Source organism: Myxocyprinus asiaticus, chromosome 12 (genome assembly GCF_019703515.2).
Source record: "Myxocyprinus asiaticus isolate MX2 ecotype Aquarium Trade chromosome 12, UBuf_Myxa_2, whole genome shotgun sequence".
In the NCBI taxonomy this organism is placed as follows: Eukaryota; Metazoa; Chordata; class Actinopteri; order Cypriniformes; family Catostomidae; genus Myxocyprinus; species Myxocyprinus asiaticus.
In genome coordinates, this window is record NC_059355.1 from 7,820,614 (window position 1) to 7,838,189 (window position 17,576).

Here is a 17,576-nt window from a genome sequence, read left to right on the forward strand (position 1 = left end):
GCTGAGGACATCAACGGCAAAGGATAGTGATTCTTCACTGTGATGTCATTCAGCCCCCAATAATCTGTACAGGGTCTAAGCGAGCCATCCTTCTTCTCCACGAAGAAGAACCCTGCCCCTGCCAGCGACGAGGAAGGACGGATGAGTCCGGCTGCCAGAGAATCATTGATATACCTGTTCATGGCCTCCCCGAATACAGCCATCCCCAAGGCGGCGAGGTGCCAGGAAGCAGATCAATCGCACAGTCATACGGGCAATGAGGAAGGGTCGCGGCACGGGACCGGCTGAACACCACCCTCAAGTCGTGGTATGTCAGTGGTACTCCGGATAAGTCCGCCGGTTCATCCTGCAATGAAACATAAGACTGGACATGGGAAACAGCAGAGTTAAGACTCCAATAAGCACTCCAGGCAAGAACAGTGTTGGTTGACCAGTCTATGTGTGGGTTCTGCATTACCAACCAAGGATGCCCCAACACTACTGGTGCCAATGGATATTGAATCAGGTAGAAAGACAACTGCTCCGTATGATTCCCAGAGATGAAGGTGACCGGCTTTGTGGATTGAGTGATGACGGACAGTGGTGTGCCACTTCGGGTGTGGGTGGTGATGGGTTTATCCAACTGGACCAAAGGAAGTTGCCACTTAGAAGCCAATTCTAAATCCATAAAGTTCCCTTCAGCTCCAGAATCAACCAAGGCAGAAACCATGTGACAGGCAGAGCCATACTGCAGCCGGGCCGGGAGAAGTGTCCAAAGTCCAGGGGTTTTGTCTAAAGGTGTAACGCTCACCAGTAACCCCTCTCCTACTGATGAGCGATGTCTTATACTGGACAGGAAGCAGAGAGATGATCAGAATGAGCACAATAAAAACATAGTCCATTAATAAGATGTCGCTGTTTCTCCCTATGTGAGAATCTGGTTCTAGTGACTTGCACTGGCTCAGTATCGGGCTTCAAAGCATCCAGGAGCCAGTGGAGCCGGTAAGGAAGCCTCCTGAGGGGGGCCAGCATCAGGAGCTGGAAAACAACGGAGCTGCTGTACAACGGAGGTGAGCTCGGCAAGCTACGAAGCCATCATCTCCATGGCCCGGTTCAAAGCAGAGATCTGGTCCTACTGATGTCACAGCAGGGCTCCCTGCTGAGAGAAGGTGGAGAGAAGAGTAGATTCCTCTGCTGGGTCCATACTGGCTAGATTGTTCTGTAATGAGTCATAGTGAGATCAAACAGACCCAAGAGCAGAGGAAATGTTTATAGGATTTATTAACAACAAGAGCAGTCACTGGACTGTGGAATGTCGAAGATCCTGGCACCGGCTGCAGCAGCGGAAACGATCTCCAGTAGCAGGAACAGATATGTAGAATCCTCCGTTGAAGCTTAGTGAGGTGCAGAACAACACCCAGCTGAGATGTTCTTACTCCCGACATGCGGGCAGAGACGAGGTATCCTCTGTGGAAGACCAGCTGACATGCAGCAAAACTGGAAGGCAACCACACACCCGACATGCGGGCAACCAACAGATACAAAAGACAGGACCAACTAGACAGAGAGAGTGAGGTTAGTACTCAACATCAGACAACAATCTAGCAAAGATACTGAGAACACAATGGGCTTAAGAAAGGTGTGAATTAGAGGAGAACAGGTGTTGCTCGGCACGCTAATCAGTGGCATGATTGGCATTCCCCCGGGAACAATCAATGTTCCCATGGAAATGTCGATCATGCATGCCGGCCGCGCCTGTGAGACATGAGGGAGAAAAAATGACACAACAAACAAAACAAACTGGCAAACTCACCGGAGCCGTGATATATGGCTATAGATGGATATGGTTCAATCGACAGAGCAGCGCGAGCGCAAAGCTCTTAAAGCTCAAGCTCTTAAACTCGCATCTTTGTGAGAATCAGAAGCAGAATCCATTTGAATTCGGCACAGAATTCTACATAACCACCCTTGAATTTACTATAGTAACACTAACTGTCCTTTAGGCAGAAATAGTTTGATAATAAATATTATCATATCACTACTTCAGCTCTATTAAATTTGTCAAAGGCTACATTAGGGGAGTGAGGGAATATAATAAATTTTTGTTACAACTTATAAATATTTATATTTTGTATTTATTGTTTTTACATGTTTTTTGAGTAGGTCTACTGTTTATAATTACTAAAATGCCATAGTTTGTTTTATAGAAATCATGTTACATCTAACCATGTTAGTGAAGAAGATCCATGCTTCCATGTGTTTACTATGGTCTTGTTACAAATACCACTCTTAAAACTATAAAAATTAATCTAATGAATAAATTAACATTTTCAAAAAGGCAAATGTAAAATATATTAACAATATCATTTTATTATTAGTGTCTGTCAAATTTTCATTTTATAGGCCTCCATCTGCTTGAATTCAAGAAATGCAAGGTTTAGCCTCACATTCTGATTTCACTCAGCTTAGTCTTTAGAAATACAGATTGAAGTCTAGAATGCATGAACATATACAATGTATGGATGGAACCTTTATTGGTCATTCAAATCATTTTATTTAAAACTCTGATATAAAACATTTTTTATAAACTGATATAAAACATTTTTTATAAACTGTATCTCCCAACCCAAACCGCAAACCCCAAACCTAAACTTAACCATCAGTGGAGTAAAAATTTAATTTAACTTCTGGTCACAGCATTGGGGAAGGTAAACACACTGGAGCCGCTGCAAACATGTCTGATAAGAGATGGTGCTTGTCGATTAGTCTGCATAATGTGGCCGATCCTAGAGTACCAGAACTCTCGGAAACAACACGTCGACTTCCCATGTGATCATGTTGGTTTCTCTATATTTTGTAGATTGTTTCTGGAGTAAAAACTTTGTGCTGAGTGGATCACACTGTGGTCATATCTTCATATGGGACATACACACAGATCATGTGATGCTGTTGGAAGCTGACAATCATATTATCAATTGCCTGCAGCCTCATCTATATGAGCCATGTAAGCCTGCTGAATTTAAAAAAAGGTTGAGAACCACTGTTTTAGATGAACGGCAGCTTTTCGGATCCAAGAGATTTTCAGCAGATGGAAAGAACATAAGGAGATGGCAGAGACTGAGGCACTCGATATCATCAGACCTGTCGCAAAAATGAACTATAAAGGCCACTGTAGTCGACGCGGAGGCGTTCCCCTGTTGCTGCCAGCACTCCCAGCCATGGAGGCTGCTCCCCTGTCACTGCCAGCACTCACAGCCACTGAGACTGTTCCCCTCCCTGCCAGTGCCCCCGACCACGGAGGTCAGTCCCCTGTCACTGTCAGCATTCACAGGCACAGAGTCTGTTCCCCTGCCACTGCTCCGCCCCATGATGTTCGTTCTTCTGTTGTAAAAAAGTGCTGCTTCCGATTTTACGCATGAACTCGCCGACGTGTTTACTTCACGTGACAGCGATGCGTCAACTGCTGGCAGGTGGCTCTTTTTAAAAGTTAATAATGTTTTAATTATCTATTTATTTTTACACAAACGTATCGATTTGCTTCAGGTCTGGAGAATTAAAAAAAATAAGACATGGTAGTATAAATATTATGAACAGCTTTAAGCACAAATCGGAAAAAAAAACCACATTCACTGAAATGTTTTTTACACAAATGTATCGATTTGCTTCAGAAGAAATTCATTGATTGACTGGAGTTACTATAGATTACTTTTATGCTGCCTAAATGTGACTTTTGGTTTGTGACCATGAAATTGCTGGCACCCACTTACTTGCATTATAAGGACCTGACAGAGCCCTATATTCTTCTAAAAACCTTAATTTGTGTTCTGCTGAAGACAGACAGTCATACACATCTGGGATGGCATCAGGGTAAGTGAATAATGAGAGAAATTTCATTTTTGGGTGAACTTTTCCTTTAATTAAATGTTTTAAAGTTTGAACTTAAAAAGTTTTAAAATGCAAAATTTTCCAAATTTTTAAATTTAAACTGTAAATATCCGTAAGAATACTTTACAATAAGGATGCATATGTTAACAGTAGTTAATGCATTAGGAATCATGAACAAACACTTTTTTTATATATTTTTTATATATTTATTTTATATACGTTTTATTTTTACAGCATTTATTATGTTAGTTAAAAAATACAATTGTCCATTGTTATTTCATATTATTTCATAGTGCATTAACTAATGTTAACAAGTACAACTTTTAATTTTAGAAATGTATTAGTATATGTTGAAATTAACATTAATGGTTGCACAGTATGTGTACTTTCAGTATACTTGCAGTGTACTTAGCCAAGAAAGTACTGAGTAATATTAGGTAACTACATGTACTTAATATGGGTTAAGGTTAGAGTTGGGGTTAGGTTTAGGGTTAGTTTAGGGTTAGTGCTACCTAGTAATTACTGTAGTTGTTGTAATTATATAGTACATAAATGTAGAACAATACTGTAAAATAAAGTGCTACAACATTAACTAAGATGAATAAATACTGTAAAAGTAATGTTCATTGTTAGTTCTTTTTAACTAATGTTGTTAACTAATTTTAACAAATGGAACCTTATTGTAAAGTGTAACAGATTTTTTTTCTTCTCAGAAACAGTATTCTTTTGTTTTAAGTTATTTTTGCACATATTTGCACAGTCTTCTCTGATGCTGCACCAAAGCTGGCTGAAATACTTACAGATGTTCAGCAGACAACACACTTTTACATTACCAAGCACTGTGCAATACAGACTTAAAAATACATAAGCAACAAGTGCTGTTTATTATCAGAAAGGTATAAAAGACAATAAGAAATTTTTAATTTAAATGTTTTCAAAAAGACTGCTAATGAGTCATTCAATGTTACAAAATGTTTACATCTTGAAATAATGTAATAAAAAGACAGCTATATTCCAAAAGAACATACAGACAGTACATCCATAAAATAATTTCCACCTTCAGGTCTGGAGAATTTAAAAAATAAGCCATGGTAGTATAAATATTATGAACAGCTTTAGGCACAAATTGAAAAAAAAAAAAAAGAATGTGTGTCCCACGACCCTACCAGAATAGAAAAAATAATGTTGTCATTGTAGTTCCTGAAGATTATAAGCTCAGGCAGTGCTAGAAAACAACAAAAACTGGAGGCCTAAAACTGTTAAGGATCATCACCATCACCAGTTCTGGTGATAGTGGAAATGAAAATGTTTAGCTTTTTACACAAAACTTTGAATAACCCTGTTCTAAATAGCGGTTCATACATGCACTGTTGGCAGGTCTAAACATGATTCTAGAATGTTTATAAGCATGTACTACTGGCCACAAGATGACATGGAAAATATGAAGCAATGCACAATATTTGAAAAGCAGGCGAACACAGAAAAACCTATGCATATTTAAGCAATACTTCACTCAAAACAACAAAAAAATATAATTGTTCCTGTGACCTAAAAAGTCCATAATAATCTATTTAATGGCAGGTTCCCTTTTTAACAACTTACCCCACATAGTGTGACAACTTGCCCCTATCAGCTCTACGCACATATTTCCTCTATTTCATCATCCTCATCTTCACCCTTTTCATCATTCACAATTCCCTCATCAATACTCTCCAGTCGAACCCTCTGACCGTCTGGGAATTGTGAGCCCCTCTGTGCGGGTCGACATGATGAAATACTGTCAGTCAGAGACTCTGCTCCAAACAGCAAAAGTTTGGCATCACTCTCAATGGCTTTCGCCATACTGGATGCAAAGCTGTCAATCATCTGATGTATCTCCACCTTCACCAGGTGCCTGGACTGATCTTCACCTGGTTAAAAAACAAAGGAAATTCAGAATATAGAATCTGAAAGGACTACATTATTTACCAAATTACAACTGCAGGAGATATTCAACTGTGTAAAAGGCTGTTTTTGGTCTTTTAATGATGAGGAGGAGGAATAAGGAATATAGCAGGCCAGATCTGAACTTGAATTGCCCACATGAGCACCATGGCTCAATAAGCGCCAAACCATTGTGCTTAATAAGCAGACAACATGTGATCATTTAAACACCATAAAATTGATTTCCTTTATTGGGTTAAGTTCATAAACGGTTTAAGCAAAAAAACGATTGGCACACATAGATTTTTGCCCATTACACTGATTTTGCATTGCATGTAAACACCTTTACTAGCAGTACCAGCTTATCCAATGTACACTAGAGTTTTGCGCATGACTGTTTACATCGTTACATCAAAAGCAGAGAACAATCTGATGCCTGGAAATCTCATGTAATGCGGTGTCAGAGCACATGCACTAACCGCTAGGCCATGGTTCTAAGGCGGTTCAAGAGGCCGTTTACACACAATAATTTTTGCGTTCGTCTGTGCTGTTTTTCTTTGTAAACATGCTACGTGGACAGCTTTGACTGTTGCGCCATATCTCGCTGTTTTAAAAGATTGTTTAAAAATGCATCTTGAGACATCTGCATTCTGTTCCAATCATTCTGCTGCATCTAGCTTTTTTATGCATTCTGTCTGAATGGCACCTATGGATGTTTCCATTAAATGTGAACAAAATTTTACTCCACCAACAAATAAGCTAGATTTCAGGTGCAAACTTTCCTTAAAATTGGTGGAGCCGCTGGACTTTATGGCATTCTTATAGAAATATAGTTTTGTACCAGAGCTAGTTCACTGTACCTTTAGACTGCTGATCAACCTCGTCCTCAAACATGACTGAGCTCTTGCGTTTGTTGATTAACGTGCTGTAGTGTGAGCTTTCAGCACCCTCAGAACAGTTTTCCAGCAACATGATATCTGTACCTGCGGAGTGACATTTACAAAACAATGGTATATTGAAATAAATATGAAATACGGATACAATTTTATGTACATCTACAACTACCTGAGTCCTGGGAAAAGCTGAAGCCAGTATCTCCTGTGCTGCTTCCAGCACCTAAAAGCTGCCCACCACCTGCCAACATGGCCGTCAGGTGTGGAGACATACCAAGATCTGCAACATAAAAAGATCTCAATTAAGAACAGGATACACATGACTTTACATCTCCTCAGCATGCCTCACAGTTTGAGGTATAATTCACGTCTGTAGCACAAATTGTGCGGGACTTAATACTTAGGTTTCCGGGTTTAAAGAAATGTTTCGGGTTCAATACAAGTTAAGCTCAATCGACAGCAATTGTGGCATAATGTTGATTATATCAACTCGTCCCTCCTTTTCTTTAAAAAAAAAGCAAAAATGGAGGTTACAGTGAGGCACTTACAATGGAAGTGAATGGGGGAAAATTTTTTGAGGGTTTAAAGGCAGAAATGTGAAGCTTAGAAATTTATAAAAGCGCTTACATTAATTCTGATTTTCATTAATACTCATGTATTATTTCAGCTGTAAAGTTGTTTAAATCAGCATTTTTACAGTCGTTTTAGGTTTTGTTTTTTTCACATTACATCGTCACAGCAACAAAGATGTAAAATTACACAGGAAAGGTTAGTAAGTGATTTTATCACTCTAAAATCATGTTAACATGCATATTGTTTACATCTTGTGGTTAAAACTTTGAAACAGTGAGTATTTTAACAAATAAATTGGAACCAATTCACTTCCATTGCAAGTGACATTATGCTGCAAATGCTGTCAACAGAGCTTGACTTGTATTGAACCCGGAACATTCCTTTTAATTAAAAACAAATTTAAAATTGCGGTTACTGTACAGTAAAGCACTTACAATGGAAGTGAATGGGGCCAGACCATAATAATTCTACACACGGTTCGGGGGCCTGGGTAGCTCAGCGAGTATTGACGCTGACTACCACCTCTGGAGTCGCGAGTTCAAATCCAGGGTGTGCTGAGTGACTCCAGCCAGGTTTCCTAAGCAACCAAATTGGCCCGATTGCTAGGGTGGGTAGAGTCACATGGGGTAACCTCCTCGTGGTCACGATTAGTGGTTCTTACTCTCAATGGGGCACGTGATAAGTTGTGCGTGGATCGCGGGGAATAGCATGAGCCTCCACATGCGGAGTCTCCGCGGTGTCATGCACAACGAGCCACGTGATAAGATGTGTGGATTGACTGTCTCAGAAGCGGAGGCAACTGAGACTTGTCCTCCGCCACCTGGATTGAGGTGAGTAACCGCGGCACCACAAGGACCTAATAAGTAGTGGGAACTGGGCATGCCAAATTGGGGAGAAAAGAGGATAAAAGGGGATAAAAAAATAAATCAATAATAATAATAATAATAATAATAATACACACGGTTCAAAAGTATAGCAACGAGACATAAGCAATTTGCGTGTTAATGTGATTTTAGTGTGATAAAATCAGGGACTAACTGGCGTTGCGGCATTTAGTAGATTACAGGCTTTACTGCCGTTACGTTGTCATGACGCTACGACGCTATTGTTTTGATCATACGGACTGGGAGATGTTCCGGTCCGCCTCTGATGACGACATCGAACTTTACGCTGATAGCGTAATGTGTTTCATCAAAAAGTGCGTGGAGGACGTCGTTCCGACCAGAAAAACACGGATCTATCCGAACCAGAAGCCATGGATAAATAGCGATGTTCGCGTGGCACTTAATGTGTGGACCTCCGCTTTCAATTCCAGGAATGTGGAGGAGCATAAACAAGCTAGTTATACCCTCCGAAAAATCAGAACAGCAAAACGCCAGTACAGGAACAAGATTGAAGGACAGTTTAACACCACCAACTCTAGAAGCATGTGGCAGGGAATTAACAACATCACGGACACTAAAAACTCCGCCATGAACACCGCTGCCTCTCTTCTGGATGAGCTAAATACTTTTTATGCTCATTTTGAGGGAAATAACACCGCCCTAGCGGAGAGAGCTCTCACGGCCGAAGCTACAGAGGTTAGTTCACTCTCCGTCTCTGTAGCGGATGTAACCCGATTGTTCCGACAGGTGAATATCCGCAAAGCCGCGGGCCCAGACGGCATTCCGGGCCGCGTCATCAGAGCTTGCGCGAACCAGCTGGCTAGTATTTTTACAGACATTTTCAACCTTTCCCTCTCTTTGTCTGTAGTCCCCACATGCTTTAAAACATCCAACATTGTGCCTGTTACAAAGCAATCAAAAATAACTTGCTTAAATGACTGGCGTCCTGTTGCTCTGACCCCCATCATCAGCAAATGCTTTGAGAGACTAATCAGAGATTACATCTGCTCTGTGCTGCCTCTCTCTCTAGACCCATTGCAGTTTGCTTACCGCAACAACCGTTCCACTGATGATGCCTTTGCATCTACAATACACACTGCTCTCTCCCACCTGGAAAAAAGAACACTTATGTGAGAATGCTGTTTGTAGACTACAGCTCAGCATTCAACACCATAGTGCCCTCCAAGCTAAATGAGAAACTCCGGGCTCTGGGCTTAAACAGCTCGCTGTGCAGCTGGATCCTGGACTTCCTGTCAAGCAGACGCCAGGTGGTTAGAATAGGCAGCAGCATCTCCTTATCACTGACCCTCAACACTGGAGCCCCACAGTGCTGTGTTCTCAGCCCACTCTTGTATTCCTTGTACACACATGACTGTGTGGCAACACATAGCTCCAATGCCATCATTAAGTTTGCTGATGACACGACGGTGGTAGGTCTATTCACTGACAATGATGAAACAGCCTACAGAGAGGAGGTGCACACTCTGACACACTGGTGTCAGGAGCACAACCTCTCCCTCAACGTCAGTAAGACAAAGGAGCTTGTGGTGGACTTCAGAAGAAAAGACAGAGAACACAGCCCCATCACCATCAATGGAGCACCAGTGGAGAGAGTCAGCAGCTTCAAGTTCCTGGGTGTCCACATCGCTGAGGAACTCACATGGTCCATCCACACTGAAGTCATTGTGAAGATGGCTCATCAGCGCCTCTTCTTCCTGAGACGGCTGAGGAAGTTTGGAATGAACTGCCTCATCCTCACACAGTTCTACACCTGCACTGTAGAGAGCATCCTGACTGTCTGCATCTCCGCCTGGTACGGCAATAGCACCGCCCACAACCGCAAAGCACTGCAAAGGGTGGTGCGAACTGCCAGACACATCATCGGAGGTGAGCTTCCCTCCCTCCAGGACACATATACCAGGCGGTGTGTGAAAAAAGCTCGGAGGATCATCAGAGACTCCAGCCACCCGAGCCATGGTCTGCTCTCACTGCTACCATCAGGCAGGTGGTATCGCAGCATCAGGACCTGCACCAGCCAACTCCATGATAACTTCTTCCCCCAAGCAATCAGACTTTTGAACTCTTGATCTCCCACGATCAAAATACATCAGCACTACACTTTATTACTCTTACTCTTATATCTCACACCGGACTGTCATAAATTATATTATTATTATATTATATTCTCTCTTAACAACTTACTATCAACCGACAGCCTGAATGTCAATAAAGTACAATACAACCTACTGTACATTCTATATATACTACTATATATACTTTTTTTTTTATTATTGAATAATGTGTATCTATATTGTGTGTATTGTATACTGTACAGTGTATGTTATTATTTGTATATTGTTGTGTGTAATTATGTGTATATTAGACTTTAAATTGTGCTGTGTTAATTTGATGTTATTGTAAATTGGTATATGTCTCATCACTGTCACGACTGCTATGTTGATCGGAACTGCACCCAAGAATTTCACACACCATTGCACTTGTGTATATGGCTGTGTGACAATAAAAGTGATTTGATTTGATTTGATTTGATTTGACAACAAAGTTGTGACATTGGATCTAGCTTTACACAGATAAGGCTTATTAAAAAAGGCATATTAAATATGGACCCACTTTATATTAGGTGTCTTTAACTATTATGCACTTAAGTATTCGATACAATGTACTTGATATATACATACATGATGATGCATTGTTCTTACATTTGAAGTACCTGCATTTAATTACATCTGTAGTTACACTGTTACTAACCCTACTCCAACCCTTACCCTAAACCCTAACCCTACTCCTAAACCTACCTCTACCTCAACCTCAGTAGCAGCAAATGTGAATCTTGTCAGAATTTTGCAGAACATCATATAGTTACACAATAAATACATTGTATTTTAATGTTAGTACATAATAGTTAAAGACACCTAATACAGAGTGGGACCAAAGCATTTACCTGTAATTCGGTCCGAGATGCTAAAGAGACGGGACTTCCTGTGGCGACTGACGAAAGATTCTCTGTAGTGGCGGTTACCGCAGCACATGCCAAGCAACTCTTTCCTTACAGTTTTATTCCACAGCCCATATATGAGAGGATGACAGGCAGCACTGACAAACGACAGCCAAGTCACCAACGTCTCCAGTCCTGGTGACACACTTCCTTTCCCCCATACTGCCTCTGTGCAAATCATGGCCACATATGGCCCCCATGTGATCAAGAAGGTGCCAACCACCACCAAAATGGTGACCAGGGCTTTACACTGACTGCCAGCGTAGATCATACCTTTACGACTTCCCATGGAAGAAAGAGAGGTGGTGGAGTTTTTTCGTCCATTTCTATTAGATGGCGAGGGCATTTGAGTTACTACAATTGTCCCACAATGCACCTTACGAGCCTTGTGCCGTGCAACACGGAAGATGAGGCCATAGCACACCAGCATGGCAAAGAGAGGAATCAGGCAGCACCATATGACCCAGAATGCAGTGAAGCCAACCTCACTATACCATGCTACCGTGCATGTCTTCTTGAAGCGGTCAAACTCAAACATGGACCAGCCGAATAGAGGAGGAATGCAGCCCACCAGAGAATGCAGCCACAGATAGACGATGGCCACCGCTGCCCGATTTCCTGTGATCTTGATAGGGTACACCATAGGGAACAGCACTGCATAGTACCTGAGAGAACACAAGAAAACTGGTTAAACCTGTTTTAAATGTCTACATGTTTGCAAGGGTCGAAGGGGCCGTTCAGTCAGAACGTGTTCTTACATAGCGCAACGTAAAGCACAGAACGTGTCTCGCAATGGGTTTGTTAAAGTTCTTTTAAATTTCATAAATAATTTAAAAAACGCGGGAAAGCGAGAAATAAAGCAAGACATGGCAAAATAGTCAAAGTCGTCCGTCTTGCACATTTAACTTAGAAAAATTAAATCTGTTTGGACAAAAAATCATACTGTGATTATTTTGAAAAATATTGTGACTGTGATTTGAACTGTGATATTATAAACATAAAAACAACTAGCAAGTGGTGGCATAGTGGACTAAAGCACTGAACTGGTAAGCAAAATGTTGTTGGTTCAATCCCCACAGCCACCACCATTGTGTCCTTGAGCAAGGCACTTAACTCCAGGTTGCTCCAGGGGGATTGTCCCTGTAATAAGTGCACTGTAAGTCGCTTTGGATAAAAGCGTCTGCCAAATGCATAAATGTAAATGTGATTCCTTTTGATGAAACATTAAATCTGTATACAATAGTAACTTGTAGCTGGCAAATATACTGTATCTGGAATTACGCAAATTTGAAATTTAAGTGAATTTGGAGCACACCAAACCAAACTCAAGCACATCTGTCACTAAGGGCATGAGATGTAAATTGTGGGTGAGCTCACAACTGCTCTAAAAACACTGACAACACTGTCCCATGACCCCAAACGTGCTGTAAGTTTGGGAAATACGCTAACATACAGACAGCACAACATGATTTTCTGTAAAGCTGCTTGAAAAGAATGTTTATTGTGAACTATACAAATAAAAATGACTTGACAAGGCTAACACCATACAGACACAATAGAGCTGCACACTTAAACTTCGAAGCAAGGAGCACATGCAGACGACATTTTTTTAATTGAATCACAGCCATTTGGGGTTTTATAATCACGCGAGGTCATGCCGCGATTCCTATTTTATTTTAATTAATTGTGCAGCAATTATTCAAAAAGCATCACACCAGGTTTGACATCAATGAAACCAAATGGAATTGGTTCTCGCGTGTTTCAAAACAAAACATGGCGCGGCAAGTTTGAATATGTGCCAGTGCGAAAGAGCTTTGAGAGCTACGACAAAGGGGAAGATTTTCAGTTAAATTTAACGACTTCAAATTAATATTCCGGCTTCAATACAAGTTAGGCTCAATCGACAGCATTTGTGGCATAATGTTGATTTCCACAAAAATTAATTTCGACTTGTCCCTCCTTTCTTTAAAAAAAAAAAAAAAAAAGAGCAAAAGTCAAGGTTACAGTGAGGCACTTACAATGGAAGTGAATGGGAGACAATTTTTGGAGAGTTTAAAGGTTTAATTTTATAAAAGCATTTACATTAATTCATCTGTTAAAACTCATGTATTATTTGAGCTGTAAAGTTGTTTAAATCGTCATTTTTTACAGTCATTTTAGGGTTTGTTAACATTACATTGTCATGGCAGTGAAGTTGTAAAATTGGCTATAACTTTACACAGAAAATGTTAGTAGAAGAGTATTTTAACGTTTACTGATTGGCCCTATTCACTTCCGTTGTAAGTGCATCGCTGTAACACCGATTTTTGCTTTTTTAAAGAAAAGGAGGGGCAAGTCAAAATAAATCTTTTGGAAATAATCAGCATTATGCCACAAATGCTGTCAATTGAGCTTAACTTGTATTGAATTCGAAATGTTCCTTTAAACTTCAGTCTGTTCCACACATAAAGAAAAAAAAAAGGAATATTCCGGGTTCAATACAAGTTAAGCTCAATCGACAGCATTTGTTGCGTAATGTTGATTACCACAAAAATGAATTTCAACTCGTCCCTCTTTCTCTTTAAAAAAAGCAAAAATGTACTAAAAAAGTTACTGTGAGGCACTTACAATGAAAGTGAATTGGGTCAAACTGTAACCATTAAAATACTCACGGTTTCAAAAGTATAGCCAAAAGACGTAAACAATATGCATTTTACCACATTTTTAGTGTCGCTTACAAACCTTTTCTTTGTAAAGTTATATCCAATTTTACAGCTTCGTTGCCATTATGACGTAACACTGTAAAGTTAACCCTAAAACGACAAACAACTTTACAGCTCAAATAATATCGTTTTAACAGATTAATTAAATTAAATTGCATTTATAAAATGATAAGCATCACATTCTGCTTTTAAACCCTCCAAACATTAGCCCCATTCACTTCCATTGTAAGTGCCACACTGTAACCTCGATTTTTGCTGCTTCTTTTTTTTTTTTTTTTTTTTAAGAAAAGGAGGGATGAGTCAAAATTATTTTTGTGGTAATCAACATTATGCCACAAATGTTGTCTATCATGCTCAACCTGAAGTGAACCTCGGTATATTCCTTTAAAAAAGATCTGATTGAAATGCTATGTTATTGTAAGAAAATCCTGTGAATTCGTTTGTCCCTATTCCCACATGCCAGGGGTAAAGCCAAGGCAGTAGAGCCCTTCAAACCAGACAACATTGTAACCATTAATTTACACTGCAGCTACAGAATTTTTATCGCCTAAACTTCTGATTATAAATACAATTTAAAATAACAATGAGAGCTATTGAGGCAGTGTTTGGCTCACACCAACTCACTTTGAGATTTAGGGTACTAAAGTTGACTTTGCAAGATGAAAATCAATGTACAATATTCCTCACCTGTCGATGGCAATGGCTCCCAAAGTGAGCATGCTGGCAGAGCTGATGAGCAGATATAACAGTGCTGTGAAGTTGCACCACACAACACCAAACAGCCATTCTCCATTAAGAGAGCTGGCAACCACAAATGGCAACACCAGTACAGACAGCAGGAGGTTGGACAGCGTCAGGCTGAAGACAAACTTATTGCTTGGCGTTAGGAGGTAGGGCTTCCGATAAAGGGTCAACACAACGAGCAGGTTGCCCAAACAAACAAACAGGGCAATGGCTAAGATGACAACAGACTCCACCACCCAAATCCTGCTGTCTTCCACATCTGTGACATTCCCCAGAAAGGTTTCATTGTTGCTGGTGTTCATGGTAAGGATGGTACGTCATCCAAATGGAGACCAGGGATGTGTTTGAAGATGCTGTGAATCCATTGCTTGGTCATCTCACAAAGAGTTCTTATAAATAGCAGACAAAAGAAAAATACACAGTTCGTTATGATTGTGAAAGGAACAGTTCACTCAAAAATTTTAATTCTGTCATTATTTACTCACTCTAATTTCTGTACATTCTAAACCCATTTGACTTTATTTTTTCTGTGGAACACACAATGAGCTATTTTGTATCAAGTCTTAGCAGCTATTTTCCATCCAGTAAAAGTGAATAGGGGACAGGGGCTGTCAAGCTCTAAAAAAAGACAATAAAATACCATAAAAACAGTCCGTATGTCTCATGTGCTACTTCCTAAGTCTGAAGCCATACAATAGCTTAAAAGGCATATTTTGGTCATATGACTTCAGAAGATTGGGAATATAATGCACAAGTCATATGAACTAATTTTCTGGTATTTGTCATTTTGGAGCATGATAGCCACCATCCCCATTCACTTTTGTTGTATGGTTGGACATTATGCATAATATTTCCTTTTGTGTTCCAAAACAAAAGACAGAACACTGTATGTGTTAAGTGACATAATTTTCATGTTTTGGTTGAACTATTCTTATTTCTATTATTAGAGATACAATTGCAGCATAACATTTTTGTTTTGCCGATTTGCATTCTACCTACTGGCTAGGGAGTAGAATTTATCGTTTAAAAAAAATTTAATATTGATCTGTTTCTCACCCACACCTATCATATCGCTTCTGAAGACATGGATTTCACCACTGGAGTCGTATGGATTATTTTACACTGCCTTTGTGTGAGTTTTTGAGCTTCAAAGTTCTTGCCACCATGCACTTGCATTCGATAGACCTACAGAGCTGAGATGTTCTTCTAAAAATCTTTGTTTGTGTTTTGAAGAAAAATGACAGTCATAAACATCTGGGATGGCATGAGGGTGAGTAAATGATCAGATCATTTTAATTTTTGGGTGAACTTTTCCTTTAATGTACTTATTCACAGCTGATGTGCTATGCAATATGTCTAAATAAGATGTTTTATCAAGCCAAAACATTTTAATAAATCAAAGTGTTTCAAAATATAATCATTCAGTGCATGCATGTAACTTTAAGAGTATGTGAAATATTGCTAGCAGTTAAGATTTACTAGACACACCTCACAAAACTTTTTCTTGTCAAATTAAACTGTAAAACAAAGACTTTTTATATTTAGGATAGTGTTGGATCAAATAGTTGGTGAGGTTTCATCACAGTTAGATAAAAAGATACTCTGCGTTAACAAAGACCATTTAATTGCAACTCCCAATGTTTGTGCGAAACCCGTTTACTTCGCAAAGATATTAGTTTAATGACAAGTACCGGTCAACTCACCTCGTTTTGTTATATCGCACTCAATCTCGCTTTACATTAGAAGTGTCGGTATCCTGACTTTATTTGCAGTTTGACTCTGATGGAGAGACGGACCGAAACTACCTCCGCAATGGCGGCTCATCTCTTCCCCGTCTCTCCCAGCTTGTGTGTGGTCCGTAGTTCGCCGTTGTCCCTTTTTAGACAACAAGTCCAATTCAGTTGGTCATAAATTGATTTATTGTCCTGAACTTATGGTAAAACATCGTGTGATTGTAATATGTAAACTTTGTATGTCAGAGTTTACTTTTGACAATAAAGTGAACGTTCATTTAACACAAATCTCAGTCAAGACACGGTCGAGTGGATTTACACATTGCAAACATTTGAAGATCGACGGCTGTTTAAGCTTTTTTTTTTTTTTTTCAACTGTGGCATTAAATTTTTATTTATTTATTTTTTTTTATTTTTTTTTTTAAGGAATTCGCTTGTGGACCACCAAAGACGATTAAAGATTCCCGCAGGTGACGTCACCCTGGTCACATGACCACAGTTAACCATTTGAAAACTGCCAAAAAGTCCCGCCTCTTCTTTGAAAACATGCGAACTTTTTTTTTTTTTTTTTGTGAATTTACCACGTGCACATATGACAAATTTAAAAATGGAAATTTTCCCCATTGCCCAAATCTCCAATTGGACTACAATGAATCAGAATCAGAATCAGAATGAGCTTTATTGCCAAGTGTGTTCATGTACACAAGGAATTTTTCTGGTGATAGCAGAAACAAGCAAATGCACACAGAACATAACAGTGAGACACAGAATATAAAACAAGATACAGTGCATCCAGAAAGTATTCACAGCGCTTCACTTTTTCCACATTTTGTTACAGCCTTATTCCAAAATGGATTAAATTCATTATTTTCCTCAAAATTCTACAAACAATACCCCATAATGACAATGTGAAAGAAGTTTGTTTGAAATCTTTGCAAATTTATTAAAAATAAAAAACGAAAAAAATCACATGTACGTACGTAAGCCTTTGCCATGACACTCAAAATTGAGCTCAAGTGCATCCTTTCCACTGATCATCCTTGAGATGTTTCTACAACTTAATTGGAGTCCACCTGTGATAAATTCAGTTGATTTGACATGATTTGGAAAGGCACACACCTGTCTATATAAGGTCCCACAGTTAACAGTGCATGTCAGAGCACAAACCAAGCCATGAAGTCCAAGGAATTGTCTGTAGACCTCCGAGACAGGATTGTATCGAGGCACAGATCTGGGGAAGGGTA

General features: G+C 39.7%; 1 protein-coding gene across 4 annotated transcripts; it reads right to left on the reverse strand.

Moving 5' to 3' along the window:
* Window positions 1-4,090: 4,090 nt before the first annotated feature.
* On the reverse strand, window positions 4,091-16,744 carry gpr161b (G protein-coupled receptor 161b). Of its 4 annotated transcripts, XM_051711659.1 has the most exons (7): window positions 16,303-16,744; window positions 14,543-14,988; window positions 11,100-11,818; window positions 6,850-6,960; window positions 6,648-6,770; window positions 5,467-5,774; window positions 4,091-5,148 (listed from the first exon to the last, which is right to left on the reverse strand). In XM_051711659.1, the coding sequence occupies exons 2-6, from the start codon at window positions 14,899-14,901 to the stop codon at window positions 5,500-5,502; spliced, it is 1,587 nt and encodes a 528-aa protein (XP_051567619.1). In that variant the 5' UTR covers window positions 14,902-14,988; window positions 16,303-16,744; the 3' UTR covers window positions 4,091-5,148; window positions 5,467-5,499. The 4 variants fall into 4 exon arrangements, with proteins under 4 accessions (XP_051567619.1, XP_051567621.1, XP_051567618.1 ...); XM_051711661.1 differs by having other exon boundaries at window positions 4,091-5,774; window positions 6,648-6,764; window positions 16,303-16,743; XM_051711658.1 differs by having other exon boundaries at window positions 4,091-5,774; window positions 16,303-16,742.
* Between the last annotated feature and the right edge of the window lie 832 nt (window positions 16,745-17,576).